General features: G+C 42.0%; 1 protein-coding gene across 2 annotated transcripts; it reads right to left on the reverse strand.

The window, feature by feature from the left end:
- Positions 1-3,879: 3,879 nt before the first annotated feature.
- Positions 3,880-10,570, reverse strand: LOC109875723 (aerolysin-like protein). Of its 2 annotated transcripts, XM_020468145.2 has the most exons (4): positions 10,456-10,570; positions 6,691-6,721; positions 5,256-5,773; positions 3,880-4,992 (listed from the first exon to the last, which is right to left on the reverse strand). In XM_020468145.2, exons 3-4 carry the CDS (start codon positions 5,736-5,738, stop codon positions 4,543-4,545), a joined length of 933 nt encoding a protein of 310 aa, XP_020323734.1. In that variant the 5' UTR covers positions 5,739-5,773; positions 6,691-6,721; positions 10,456-10,570; the 3' UTR covers positions 3,880-4,542. The 2 variants fall into 2 exon arrangements, with proteins under 2 accessions (XP_020323734.1, XP_031660280.1); XM_031804420.1 differs by lacking the exon at positions 10,456-10,570 and having other exon boundaries at positions 6,691-10,418.
- Between the last annotated feature and the right edge of the window lie 3,200 nt (positions 10,571-13,770).

A 13,770-nucleotide genomic window follows, 5' to 3' on the forward strand; every position in this document is an offset into this window, starting at 1 on the left:
GTGTATTTCCCCCAGGTGCTGCTAGGAACCAACACTTTACATGGTGATATATATTATTGTTCAGTGTATTCCCCCAGGGGCTGCAAGGGACCAACACTTTACATGGTGATATATATTATTGTTCAGTGTATTCCCCCAGGTGCTGCTAGGAACCAACACTTTACATGGTGATATATATTATTGTTCAGTGTATTCCCCCAGGGGCTGCAAGGGACCAACACTTTACATGGTGATATATATTATTGTTCAGTGTATTCCCCCAGGTGCTGCAAGGGACCAACACTTTACATGCTGATATATATTATTGTTCAGTGTATTCCCCCAGGTGCTGCTAGGAACCAACACTTTACATGGTGATATATATTATTGTTCAGTGTATTCCCCCAGGGGCTGCAAGGGACCAACACTTTACATGGTGATATATATTATTGTTCAGTGTATTCCCCCAGGTGCTGCAAGGGACCAACACTTTACATGCTGATATATATTATTGTTCAGTGTATTCCCCCAGGTGCTGCAGTGGAACCAACACTTTACATGCTGATATATATTATTGTTCAGTGTATTCCCCCAGGTGCTGCAAGGGACCAACACTTTACATGGTGATATATATTATTGTTCAGTGTATTCCCCCAGGTGCTGCAGTGGAACCAACACTTTACATGGTGATATATATTATTGTTCAGTGTATTCCCCCAGGTGCTGCAGTGGGACCAACACTTTACATGCTGATATATATTATTGTTCAGTGTATTCCCCCAGGTGCTGCTAGGAACCAACACTTTACATGGTGATATATATTATTGTTCAGTGTATTCCCCCAGGGGCTGCAAGGGACCAACACTTTACATGGTGAGATATATTATTGTTCAGTATATTCCCCCAGGTGCTGCTAGGAACCAACACTTTACATGGTGATATATATTATTGTTCAGTGTATTCCCCCAGGTGCTGCTAGGGACCAACACTTTACATGGTGATATATATTATTGTTCAGTGTATTCCCCCAGGTGCTGCTAGGAACCAACACTTTACATGGTGAGATATATTATTGTTCAGTGTATTCCCCCAGGTGCTGCAGTGTCAGAACGTCATTTTACTCATCCCAATAGTTGCACATTTGGATGTGTTGAGTGATTATTGCATGTTAATTTAAACAGTATTTCACTTCATTTAGATAGTCCTGATGCATTTCTATTGAGTGATTATTGCATGTTAATTTTAAACAGTTTTTCACTACATTTAGATAGACTTGATGCATATCTACAGAGTTACTAGAGTTAGTAAATGCACTGAACATGCTCATCAGTTGATACATAGTTGAATGTAAAGTAAATACTCTGTAGATGCCAACTAAGCTCATCTTGTGTTTCACTTGGATAGCCCCAAGTCATACTTTATTTTATTTAACCTTTGTTTAACTAGGCAAGTCAGTTAAGAACACATTCTTATTTACAATGACAGCCTAGGAACAGTGGGTTAACTGCCTTGTTCACGGGCAGATTGACAGATTGGTCAGCTCAGGGATTTGATCTTGCAACCTTTCAGTTACTGGCCCAACGTTCTAACCACAAGGCTACCTGCCGCCAGATAGTTACTCAAATATGCTATTAAATTGTAACTGATATGCAGCTGAGATGCTGCACAATTTATAGTACAATATTTAATATTTAAACTTATTTTGGGGAAGGGGGGATTGGGGCAAGTGTTTAAATTGTGCAAAATTTAGCAACCATAATAAGAGTCTGTTAGCAGCAGTTGTGAAGTGCAAGTGTGTGTGTGTGTGTGAGTGACTGCATGTGTGCTAACAAACACAATGGATGATTCTGATATTAAATAATAGATGAATCATGCTAAACAATTTGATTAGAAAGAGAACAACACAACGTAATGATAATTAAAATATTTGTGAATTGTATTAATATTATATCAAATGGAAGTTTGATAAACTTATAAACTTGACTGGGGACATGGTTAAACAAAAGACAAATGGTTTATTATTCATGAAATTAAGCTATGGTTACATAACATCGTTTTTTATGGTACATTTGAGTCTAACCATATACTAAAACATTTTGCATTGAATGTTGTTCATTAATTCACACAAAATTATCGGTCAAAAGTTTTAGAACACCTACTCATTCAAGTGTTTTAGAACACCTAGTCATTCAAGTGTTTTAGAACACCTACTCATTCAAGTGTTTTAGAACACCTACTCATTCAAGTGTTTTAGAACACCTACTCATTCAAGTGTTTTAGAACACCTACTCATTCAAGTGTTTTAGAACACCTACTCATTCAAGTGTTTTAGAACACCTAGTCATTCAAGTGTTTTAGAACACCTACTCATTCAAGTGTTTTAGAACACCTACTCATTCAAGTGTTTTAGAACACCTACTCATTCAAGTGTTTTAGAACACCTACTCATTCAAGTGTTTTAGAACACCTAGTCATTCAAGTGTTTTAGAACACCTACTCATTCAAGTGTTTTAGAACACCTACTCATTCAAGTGTTTTAGAACACCTACTCATTCAAGTGTTTTAGAACACCTACTCATTCAAGTGTTTTAGAACACCTACTCATTCAAGTGTTTTAGAACACCTACTCATTCAAGTGTTTTAGAACACCTAGTCATTCAAGTGTTTTAGAACACCTACTCATTCAAGTGTTTTAGAACACCTACTCATTCAAGTGTTTTAGAACACCTACTCATTCAAGTGTTTTAGAACACCTACTCATTCAAGTGTTTTAGAACACCTACTCATTCAAGTGTTTTAGAACACCTACTCATTCAAGTGTTTTAGAACACCTACTCATTCAAGTGTTTTAGAACACCTACTCATTCAAGTGTTTTAGAACACCTACTCATTCAAGTGTTTTAGAACACCTACTCATTCAAGTGTTTTAGAACACCTACTCATTCAAGTGTTTTAGAACACCTACTCATTCAAGTGTTTTAGAACACCTACTCATTCAAGTGTTTTAGAACACCTACTCATTCAAGTGTTTTAGAACACCTACTCATTCAAGTGTTTTAGAACACCTACTCATTCAAGTGTTTTAGAACACCTACTCATTCAAGTGTTTTAGAACACCTACTCATTCAAGTGTTTTAGAACACCTACTCATTCAAGTGTTTTAGAACACCTACTCATTCAAGTGTTTTAGAACACCTACTCATTCAAGTGTTTTAGAACACCTACTCATTCAAGTGTTTTAGAACACCTACTCATTCAAGTGTTTTAGAACACCTACTCATTCAAGTGTTTTAGAACACCTACTCATTCAAGTGTTTTAGAACACCTACTCATTCAAGTGTTTTAGAACACCTACTCATTCAAGTGTTTTAGAACACCTACTCATTCAAGTGTTTTAGAACACCTACTCATTCAAGTGTTTTAGAACACCTACTCATTCTAGTGTTTTAGAACACCTACTCATTCAAGTGTTTTAGAACACCTACTCATTCAAGTGTTTTAGAACACCTACTCATTCAAGTGTTTTAGAACACCTACTCATTCAAGTGTTTTAGAACACCTACTCATTCAAGTGTTTTAGAACACCTACTCATTCAAGTGTTTTAGAACACCTACTCATTCTAGTGTTTTAGAACACCTACTCATTCAAGTGTTTTAGAACACCTACTCATTCAAGTGTTTTAGAACACCTACTCATTCAAGTGTTTTAGAACACCTACTCATTCAAGTGTTTTAGAACACCTACTCATTCAAGTGTTTTAGAACACCTACTCATTCAAGTGTTTTAGAACACCTACTCATTCAAGTGTTTTAGAACACCTACTCATTCAAGTGTTTTAGAACACCTACTCATTCAAGTGTTTTAGAACACCTACTCATTCAAGTGTTTTAGAACACCTACTCATTCAAGTGTTTTAGAACACCTACTCATTCAAGTGTTTTAGAACACCTACTCATTTTGACAATTTTCTACATTGTAGAATAATAGTGAAGCCACCAACACTGTGAAAAATCACATACGGAATCATATGGTTGAGGTCAGGTGATTGTGGAGGCCAGGTCATCTGATGCAACACTCCATCACTCTCCTTCTTGGTGAAATAGTCAATTTAACTTTTAAGAAGGCACACCTGTTAATTGAAATGCATTCCAGGTGACTACCTCATGAAGCTGGTTGAGAGAATGCCAAGAGTGTGCAAAGTTGTCAATAAGGCAAAGGTTGGCTATTTTGATTTGTTTAACACCTTTTGGGTTACTACATGATTCCATATGTGTTAGTTCATAGTTTATGTCTTCACTATTATTCTGCAATGTAGAAAAAAGTCAAAATAAAGAAAAACCCTTGAATGAGTAGGTGTTCTAAAACTTTTGACCGGTAGTGTGTGGGAACATGTCATGGAACACAAAGGCACCGTATTGTAGGAATGACCCACCTGTTGTTAAACCCTCTGCTGAGACAGAAAGAAAGAGCTGAGTCAGCTGGGTTCAATAATAATCACTCACAGATGATCATAGAAACAGAAAAGGCACACAAATAATTAGTTAATTCAATCACTGTACTTATTATCTCTCCTTTGTGGATACCCTCGCTGAAGTGTAAGTAACACCAGTGTAGATGCCGTTGGATGGGAAGACCAGCTGACTGCCGTTCATGCAGGTGACTTTCACTTTGGCCTCGTAGTCAAGGTCGATATTTGCTCTCCCCACTGTGATCTCAACATCCATGGTCTTCCCTGGCGGGATCTTCAGGTTGATGGTATCCGATTCTGTTATGGTCTCTGTCTTCTGCAGGCTGGTGGATTGCTCCACTCCCACGGTCAAGCTGAACCCTGATGTCACCTCGACCAGATCCGGGATCCCTGCTTTGACCGACACACTCAAGGTGGATTCTATCTTGTTGCTGACGGACCAGGAGGAAGTCTTGGTCAGTGTCTTGCTGTATGTAATGGACTCTTCTTGAACCAATGAGGTGTCGTTGTGGTGAGACAGGGATTTCACATATTCTGGGGTCACCTAAAATCAACACACACACAAAGATACAAATTGTTCAGATAAGACAAAGACAATTTAAGAGCTAGTCATCAGTGAGGAACTGATCAATTGTTTTTTAGAAAGCCAACAATAATAACTAATGTGTCTGTATGTGTGTCTGCCTGTCCTAGAAATGAGATGCCTGATGAATATCGACCCCCATATTGGATTACATGTTTTAAAGTGGACAGCCCCCTTAATGTTAGAGCATCGGTAGAGTTTTCCTGAGCTGTCTACACACACACCTGGGGTTTGAAGAGGGACAGGGTGGGATACTTCATGTCAGTCAGCACGGACGACTTGATGGTGTTGATGAAGAGAAAGCCCATGCAGTCAATGTCTGAGCCATACCCTCCCTGCAGCCCCAGGCAGATTCCAGACCCCACATCTATGGTGTACTCAGTCTTCAGTCCCCAGCTGGTCATTTTTTCAAAGAACTCCCGGTTCTCACTCGTCGTGAACTTGATAGCACCCAGACGTGTGCCGGCGCCGTTACCCCACAGAGACAGCTTGGTGATGCGCTCGCCGAGGTTGAACTCAAACTCATTGAAAGTGTTTGCATCTCCAAAAGTCGCTCCTTTCCCGTCGGTCAGCTCTACCCGCACAGCTTTCACCTGCGAGCCTCCCACCGCCACTCCGATCTTCTTGAGGGTGGCACCGTTGTTCATGCCGTGGAATTCAAATGGACTGCCTCCTTGACCACCTATTAGTTTCAGTGTGGTTGCCATGTTGAGGGTGTGTGCGTGTGCGTGCGTCAAGTAACCTAAAAAATTCAAATTTGTACACATAACTCTAAGCTCCAACTCAAAGGAGATCTGATTCAGACATTCAAAGCATAAAAAGGAAATTAAAGAACAAGATATAAGGATCAAATGATAACCAAGGGTTATAATGACTCATGATTGGAATTAGAGGTCGAGCAACACATCAGTCTAGGGCAGGGCTCTCCAACCTTGTTCCTGGAGAGCTACCCTCCTATAGGTTCACACCAGGGCTCTCCAACCCTGATCATGGAAAGCTACCCTCCTGTAGGTTCACTACAACCCCAGTGGTAACTAATTTGATTCAGCTTGTCAAACAGTTAATTATTAGAATGAGGTGGACTAGATTGGGATTGGAATGAAAAAATACAGGATGGTAGCTCTGGTCTAGGGTGACCAAATCGCTCCACAATCCTCAGGTTACTGAGAATGACACATTCTTAAATTGCTCCTAACTCCTTGTCCTCCACCCTCCTCTGATCTTTCCATCTCGATTCCCCCAGATTCTATCACACCCATTCCTTCCTCCTCAGCTAGGAACCTCTGAGTCACCATGGAGTCCCTCTCCTACTCCCAGCACCTCCCACTCTACCTCCTGCTGTTTCTCCTGATCAACACCATGGAGTCCCTCTCCTACTCCCAGCACCTCCCCACTCTACATCCTGCTGTTTCTCCTGATCAACACCATGGAGTCCCTCTCCTACTCCCAGCACCTCTCACTCCAGCTCCTGCTGTTTCTCCTGATCAACTTGGTGACTTATGTGTAATGAAACATATTGTTGTGTAAGTGAGTGGGCCTCAAGCACTTCTAAAATTATTTCAGATGTTGCTATAATTACAAATGATCATGAATAATGATGAGTATGAATGTTACAGATGCTACATCAGAATATGAGTTGTTTATGCTGCTGAAACTCACCTCTCCAAACAAAGTTTCTGCTTTTAAATATCTGAAAGAATAAAGATATAATTGAATTAATATAGAACAGAATTGTTTAGGACACAGGCTACAGTATTCACAGGTATTCAATAATATATTATAATATAATACAATAATCTTTAAGACAGGCTGCAGTATTTACAGGTATGAATTAAGATATTATGACAATGTCTAATATAGAACAGGGTCTGTCAAACTTTTAAAGTATACAGTATGTCCAATTAAGTCTAACATTCATATTTAGTCAAGTCATTCCTAAAATATGACTGTTAATAATTAAAACTTCATTTCTGAATGTAAATCGAAACTTTATCTCGATTTCAAGTGGTTTCAGAAAGGTAAGTATTTTATTTTACCGGAATGTAACAATTTAGAATCTGTAATTTCAGCATGAAATACTAGTTGTGTTAGTCAAATCAAGAGGAAAAGGAAAGCTTGGTATAAAGCACTACACTCAAAATTCTACTTTATGGGAACAACTAAACATCATACTGTCGTAAAACATCTGCAAATCTGAGTCAAATTAATCCCAGTGATAATATAGTATAAATCCAACATGAACATGCAACAATAAATATGAATAGCTAGAGAAGCCTGTGTTTAGTCACTCACCTGAACACATATTACACAGGCTCAGCAGAGCTACCTAGAGAAGCCTGTGTTTAGTCACTCACCTGAACACATATTACACAGGCTCAGCAGAGCTAGCTAGAGAAGCCTGTGTTTAGTCACTCACCTGAACACATATTACACAGGATCAGCAGAGCTAGCTAGAGAAGCCTGTGTTTAGTCACTCACCTGAACACATATTACACAGGATCAGCAGAGCTAGCTAGAGAAGCCTGTGTTTAGTCACTCACCTGAACACATATTACACAGGATCAGCAGAGCTAGCTAGAGAAGCCTGTGTTTAGTCACTCACCTGAACACATATTACACAGGATCAGCAGAGCTAGCTAGAGAAGCCTGTGTTTAGTCACTCACCTGAACACATATTACACAGGATCAGCAGAGCTAGCTAGAGAAGCCTGTGTTTAGTCACTCACCTGAACACATATTACACAGGATCAGCAGAGCTAGCTAGAGAAGCCTGTGTTTAGTCACTCACCTGAACACATATTACACAGGATCAGCAGAGCTAGCTAGAGAAGCCTGTGTTTAGTCACTCACCTGAACACATATTACACAGGATCAGCAGAGCTAGCTAGAGAAGCCTGTGTTTAGTCACTCACCTGAACACATATTACACAGGCTCAGCAGAGCTACCTAGAGAAGCCTGTGTTTAGTCACTCACCTGAACACATATTACACAGGCTCAGCAGAGCTAGCTAGAGAAACCTGTGTTTAGTCACTCACCTGAACACATATTACACAAGATCAGCAGAGCTAGCTAGAGAAGCCTGTGTTTAGTCACTAACCTGAACACATATTACACAAGATCAGCAGAGCTAGCTAGAGAAGCCTGTGTTTAGTCACTAACCTGAACACATATTACACAGGATCAGCAGGGCTAGCTAGAGAAGCCTGTGTTTAGTCACTCACCTGAACACATATTACACAGGATCAGCAGAGCTAGCTAGAGAAACCTGTGTTTAGTTACTCACCTGAACACATATTACACAGGATCAGCAGAGCTAGCTAGAGAAACCTGTGTTTAGTCACTCACCTGAACACATATTACACAGTATCAGCAGAGCTAGCTAGAGAAGCCTGTGTTTAGTCACTCACCTGAACACATATTACACAGGATCAGCAGAGCTAGCTAGAGAAGCCTGTGTTTAGTCACTCACCTGAACACATATTACACAGGATCAGCAGAGCTAGCTAGAGAAGCCTGTGTTTAGTCACTCACCTGAACACATATTACACAGGATCAGCAGAGCTAGCTAGAGAAGCCTGTGTTTAGTCACTCACCTGAACACATATTACACAGGATCAGCAGAGCTAGCTAGAGAAGCCTGTGTTTAGTCACTCACCTGAACACATATTACACAGGATCAGCAGAGCTAGCTAGAGAAACCTGTGTTTAGTTACTCACCTGAACACATATTACACAGGATCAGCAGAGCTAGCTAGAGAAACCTGTGTTTAGTCACTCACCTGAACACATATTACACAGGATCAGCAGAGCTAGCTAGAGAAGCCTGTGTTTAGTCACTCACCTGAACACATATTACACAGGATCAGCAGAGCTAGCTAGAGAAGCCTGTGTTTAGTCACTCACCTGAACACATATTACACAGGCTCAGCAGAGCTAGCTAGAGAAGCCTGTGTTTAGTCACTCACCTGAACACATATTACACAGGCTCAGCAGAGCTAGCTAGAGAAACCTGTGTTTAGTCACTCACCTGAACACATATTACACAGGCTCAGCAGAGCTAGCTAGAGAAACCTGTGTTTAGTCACTCACCTGAACACATATTACACAAGATCAGCAGAGCTAGCTAGAGAAGCCTGTGTTTAGTCACTAACCTGAACACATATTACACAAGATCAGCAGAGCTACCTAGAGAAGCCTGTGTTTAGTCACTAACCTGAACACATATTACACAGGATCAGCAGGGCTAGCTAGAGAAGCCTGTGTTTAGTCACTCACCTGAACACATATTACACAGGATCAGCAGAGCTAGCTAGAGAAACCTGTGTTTAGTTACTCACCTGAACACATATTACACAGGATCAGCAGAGCCAGCTAGAGAAACCTGTGTTTAGTCACTCACCTGAACACATATTACACAGGATCAGCAGAGCTAGCTAGAGAAACCTGTGTTTAGTCACTCACCTGAACACATATTACACAGGATCAGCAGAGCTAGCTAGAGAAGCCTGTGTTTAGTCACTCACCTGAACACATATTACACAGGATCAGCTGATCAGGATCAGTTGGTAAAGTGACTGAACAAAGCCAGTTTTTTGTCGAGATAGCACCAGTCACCAACTTTGAAAATCGACAACCTTCCAGCTACCTTGATGGACTATTGCCAGCAAAGTCTGATTTCTACAGACTTACCTACTGCAGCTTTAACGGAGCAAAATTGCTCACATGAAGTACTTCCTCTCTCATTTCACCTTTCCCTGCAGTTCAATAATTTGGAACATGACATTTCTATACTCGATGCTAGATGTGTTAATCATTGTATTCAAGATGAAGAGACAGCTTGATGTAAAGCACTACACTCAACAGTCTACTCACCTCACATTTAACATCATACTAACATCATACTTTTGAATTCAAAACAGAACAATAGGAGGCTAAAGTCAACCATGTAAAAACAAGGCAACAGTAAACATGTCGTCCCCCAAGAATGATGCACTACCCCCTCTTGTGCCAATTGACATATCGCGGGTGACCAACAAATTGCAGTTAATTACCATATCTTCTGTCTTGGGCCAATTAGTGTCATTTTGTAAATGCCAAATTTGTATGGTAAGACTAATCATTAACCCAAGCTTTGTCAAAATCTTACCAGTGCTGTCTGAGATATCATGTGTTACTAATTTACCAACAAACTTACGAACGGACAGACTGATCTGTAGTCCCCTCCCCAATTTCATCGTAGGGGACAACAAACCCATACCATGCTTGTTTAACTAGACTTTATAACTGATTAAAGCAACTGTTTCAGAATGTAGGAAGCATTTGTTCCCTGAAAGTTTTGTTCATTTGTTGGTCAAAATAAAAACATACTCTCAAATATTTCCTCATATAGCAAGATTAGTTCTTTAGAGACATTGTGTACTTACATAGAATGGTATGCAGGCCTCAGTGTTAAGGATGACTATAGAAGATCTTGATGAAAGAAAACTGAATGGTCTGATTCAATATGCAAAAAACTTCTTGTAGAGTCAAGACTCAAGTTGAAACAGCGGAATATGTGTCTCTGGAGAAGTACTCTCTTATATAGCAGCAACCCCCCCCCCCCCACACCCATACAAAGATGTACGTCAGACTTACACAGAACCTTTCACCCTGAATAAACATTGTATTGTGCTTATCATGACAGATGTGTTTGGTGGACATTCCACACCAGGGACACCTGAAGTTATTATTAAATGAATCATTCTTTATTGTCACTTAACTGGAGAAGTTAGAACAAACACGTACAAAGTACAAGTCTGCCACAAGCTCCGCCAGGGCGGTCACTTCAGTTCTCTTATATGTTAATACACAACAACAAAAAACAACATAGGCATGGTACAGTGGGTTGGTTCCTGCAGGTAACTGGTAAGTTATATCACACTCCCAATCACAGCCAGATGTGATGCAGCTTGGATTCAAACCAGGGATTGCAGTGACATCTCTTTGCACTGATATGCACAGGGGGAGTCAGGTAGCCTGGTCCAGGGGCAGGGAGAAGGTAATACACAGGGGGAGACAGGTAGCCTGGTCCAGGGACAGGGAGAAGGTCATACACAGGGGGAGGCAGGTAGACTGGTCCAGGGGCAGAGAGAAGGTCATACACAGGGGGGGGGGGCAGGTAGCCTGGTCCAGGGGCAGGGAGAAGGTCATACACAGGGGAGGCAGGTAGCCTGGTCCAGGGGCAGGGAGAAGGTCATACACAGGGGGAGTCAGGTAGCCTGGTCCAGGGGCAGGGAGAAGGTCATACACAGGGGGAGACAGGTAGCCAGGTCCAGGGGCAGGGAGAAGGTCATACGCCGGGGGAGGCAGGTAGCCTGGTCCAGGGGCAGGGAGAAGGTCATACACAGAAAGTCCAAAGGAAATAGTACAGGCAGGGAAAAGGCTAGTAACGAAGTCCGGGAGGTCAGCCAGTAGGTAGATAACAGGGAATCCGATAGGCAAAAGTATAGTCAGGGAATAGGCAAAAAGGCAGGAGGCAGTGAGGCAGTGAGGCAGGAAATACTATCCTACACGGGAGGAGTAAATTACGGGAAAACCAGCAATCTGAAGGACGTGTCACAAAACAAACAATACCTCACAGTGATGTGGTGCAAAGAACTGATCTAAATAGTGTATGATAATGACATACAGGTGTGTGAACAGGTGATTCGATTTCAGGTGTTAGGGATCTGGAGAGTGTGCTGCGTTCAGGGGGATCTACGTGTTTGAGGGTATGAGTTGGAAGCAGACGTTACAATATGAAGGCTAATGTTAGGAGGGGACCCTAATCACATTGAGATGGAAGGTGTCGCGTGTACCCCAGCAGTCAGGAAGCAGGTGCAGAAGGTGAGTTTAATAATGAGAGAATGCAGATAAACAAAACATGTGAAGCGTACTGAACGTGAAAAAAACCCACTGATACTGCCTGATGACTGAGGCTACTGAGGGCTAAAGGAAGGGAAGGTAATCAAGGTGTGCGTAATGATGGTTTCCAGGACCGGTGGTTGGTTGAGTGGTGACGTTGAGCACTGGAGAGGGGGAGTAGGAGTGATAGAGACATTTAACGGGGTAGAGAAATGTAGCCAAATTGGGCTAGGAGTGAGTAAAACGTTCCATACTCATTGTACTCAGAAATATTCATACGTACTCATACTATGATAAATTACTGTAGCCCTCTCCATGATAGCCTACATACTGTTTTACCACCCCACTCCACCTGTTGGATCAACGTAGGGGAGAGCCGGCCCGAAATTAACACAAGGCCAAAGTAATACTCAATTTGATCAGATAACACAGAATCTAGAATGACTTAAGGGAGAATATAGTAGATTGCACGGGCCAAAATAGCATGATTGATGGATGACGCGTCTAATGGATGATTGATGTGGTTGATGTATTTTTGCTGACCTCTTAATGATATTTTTAGCCTTCCTGTGACATTGGGTGCTATAGGTGTCCTGGAGGGCATGTAGTTTGTCCCCGGTGATGCGTTGTGCACACCGCACAACCTTCTGGAGAGCCTTGCGGTTGAGGGCGGTGCAATTGCTGTACCAGGCGGTGATACAGCCCGACAGGTTGCTCTGCATTGTGTATCTGTAAAAGTTTGTGAGTGTTTGAGATGACAAGCTAACATTTCTTCAGCCTCCAGAGGTTGAAGAAGAGCTGTTGCGCCTTGTTCACCATGCTGTCCCATGCTGTTTCCTGAAGTAAACTTGATGATTGAGTTGGAAGCGTGCATGGCCATGCAGTCATGGGTAAACAGGGAGTACAGGAGAGGGCTGAGAATGCACCCTTGTGGGGCCCCAGTGTTGAGGATCAGCGGGGTGGAGATGTTGTTTCCTACCTTCACCACCTGGGGGCGGCCAGTCAAAGTCCAGGACCCAGTTGCACAGGGCGGTATCGAGACCCAGGGTCTCGAGCTTAATGACGAGTTTGGAGGGTACTATGGTGTTAAATGCTGAGCTGTAGTCAATGAACAGCATTCTTACATAGGTGTTACTCTTGCCCAGATGGGATAGGGCTGTGTGCAGTGTGATGGCGATTGCATCGCCTGTGGATATATTGGGGCGGTAGGCAAATTGGAGTGGGTCTAGGGTATCAGGTAGGGTGGAGGTGATGTGATCCTTGACTAGTCTCTCAAAGCAATTCATGATGACAGAAGTGAGTGCAATGGGGTGATAGTCATTTAGTTCAGTTACCTTAGCTTTCTTGGGGACAGGAACAATGGTGGCCATCTTGAAGCATGTGGGGACAACAGACTGGGACAGGGATTAATTGGATATGTCCTTAAACACACAAGCCAGCTATTCTGCGCATGCTCTGAGGACGTGGCTAGGGATGTCGTCTGGGCCGGCTACCTTGCGACGGTTAACACGTGTAAATGTTTTTCTCAAGTTGGCCACGGAGAAGGACATCCCACAGGCTTTGTTATTGTCCTCAAAGCGAGCAAAGAAGTTGTTTAATTTATCTGGGAGCAAGAAGTCGATGTCTGCGGCGGGGTTGGTTTTCTTTTTGTAATCTGTGATTGACTAGACCCTGCCACATACATCACATGTTTGAGCTGTTGAATTGCGACTCCACTTTGTCTCTATACTGATTCTTTGCTTGTTTGATTTCCTTGCGGAAGGAATAGCTGTTTCAGTTTCTGTTTCAGTTTCTGTCTATAGGCTGGGAGCAACAAAATGGAGTCATGGTCAGATTTGCCAAAAGCAGGGCTTTGT

The sequence above is a fragment of the Oncorhynchus kisutch genome, linkage group LG24, assembly GCF_002021735.2.
Source record: "Oncorhynchus kisutch isolate 150728-3 linkage group LG24, Okis_V2, whole genome shotgun sequence".
Lineage (NCBI taxonomy): Eukaryota > Metazoa > Chordata > Actinopteri > Salmoniformes > Salmonidae > Oncorhynchus > Oncorhynchus kisutch.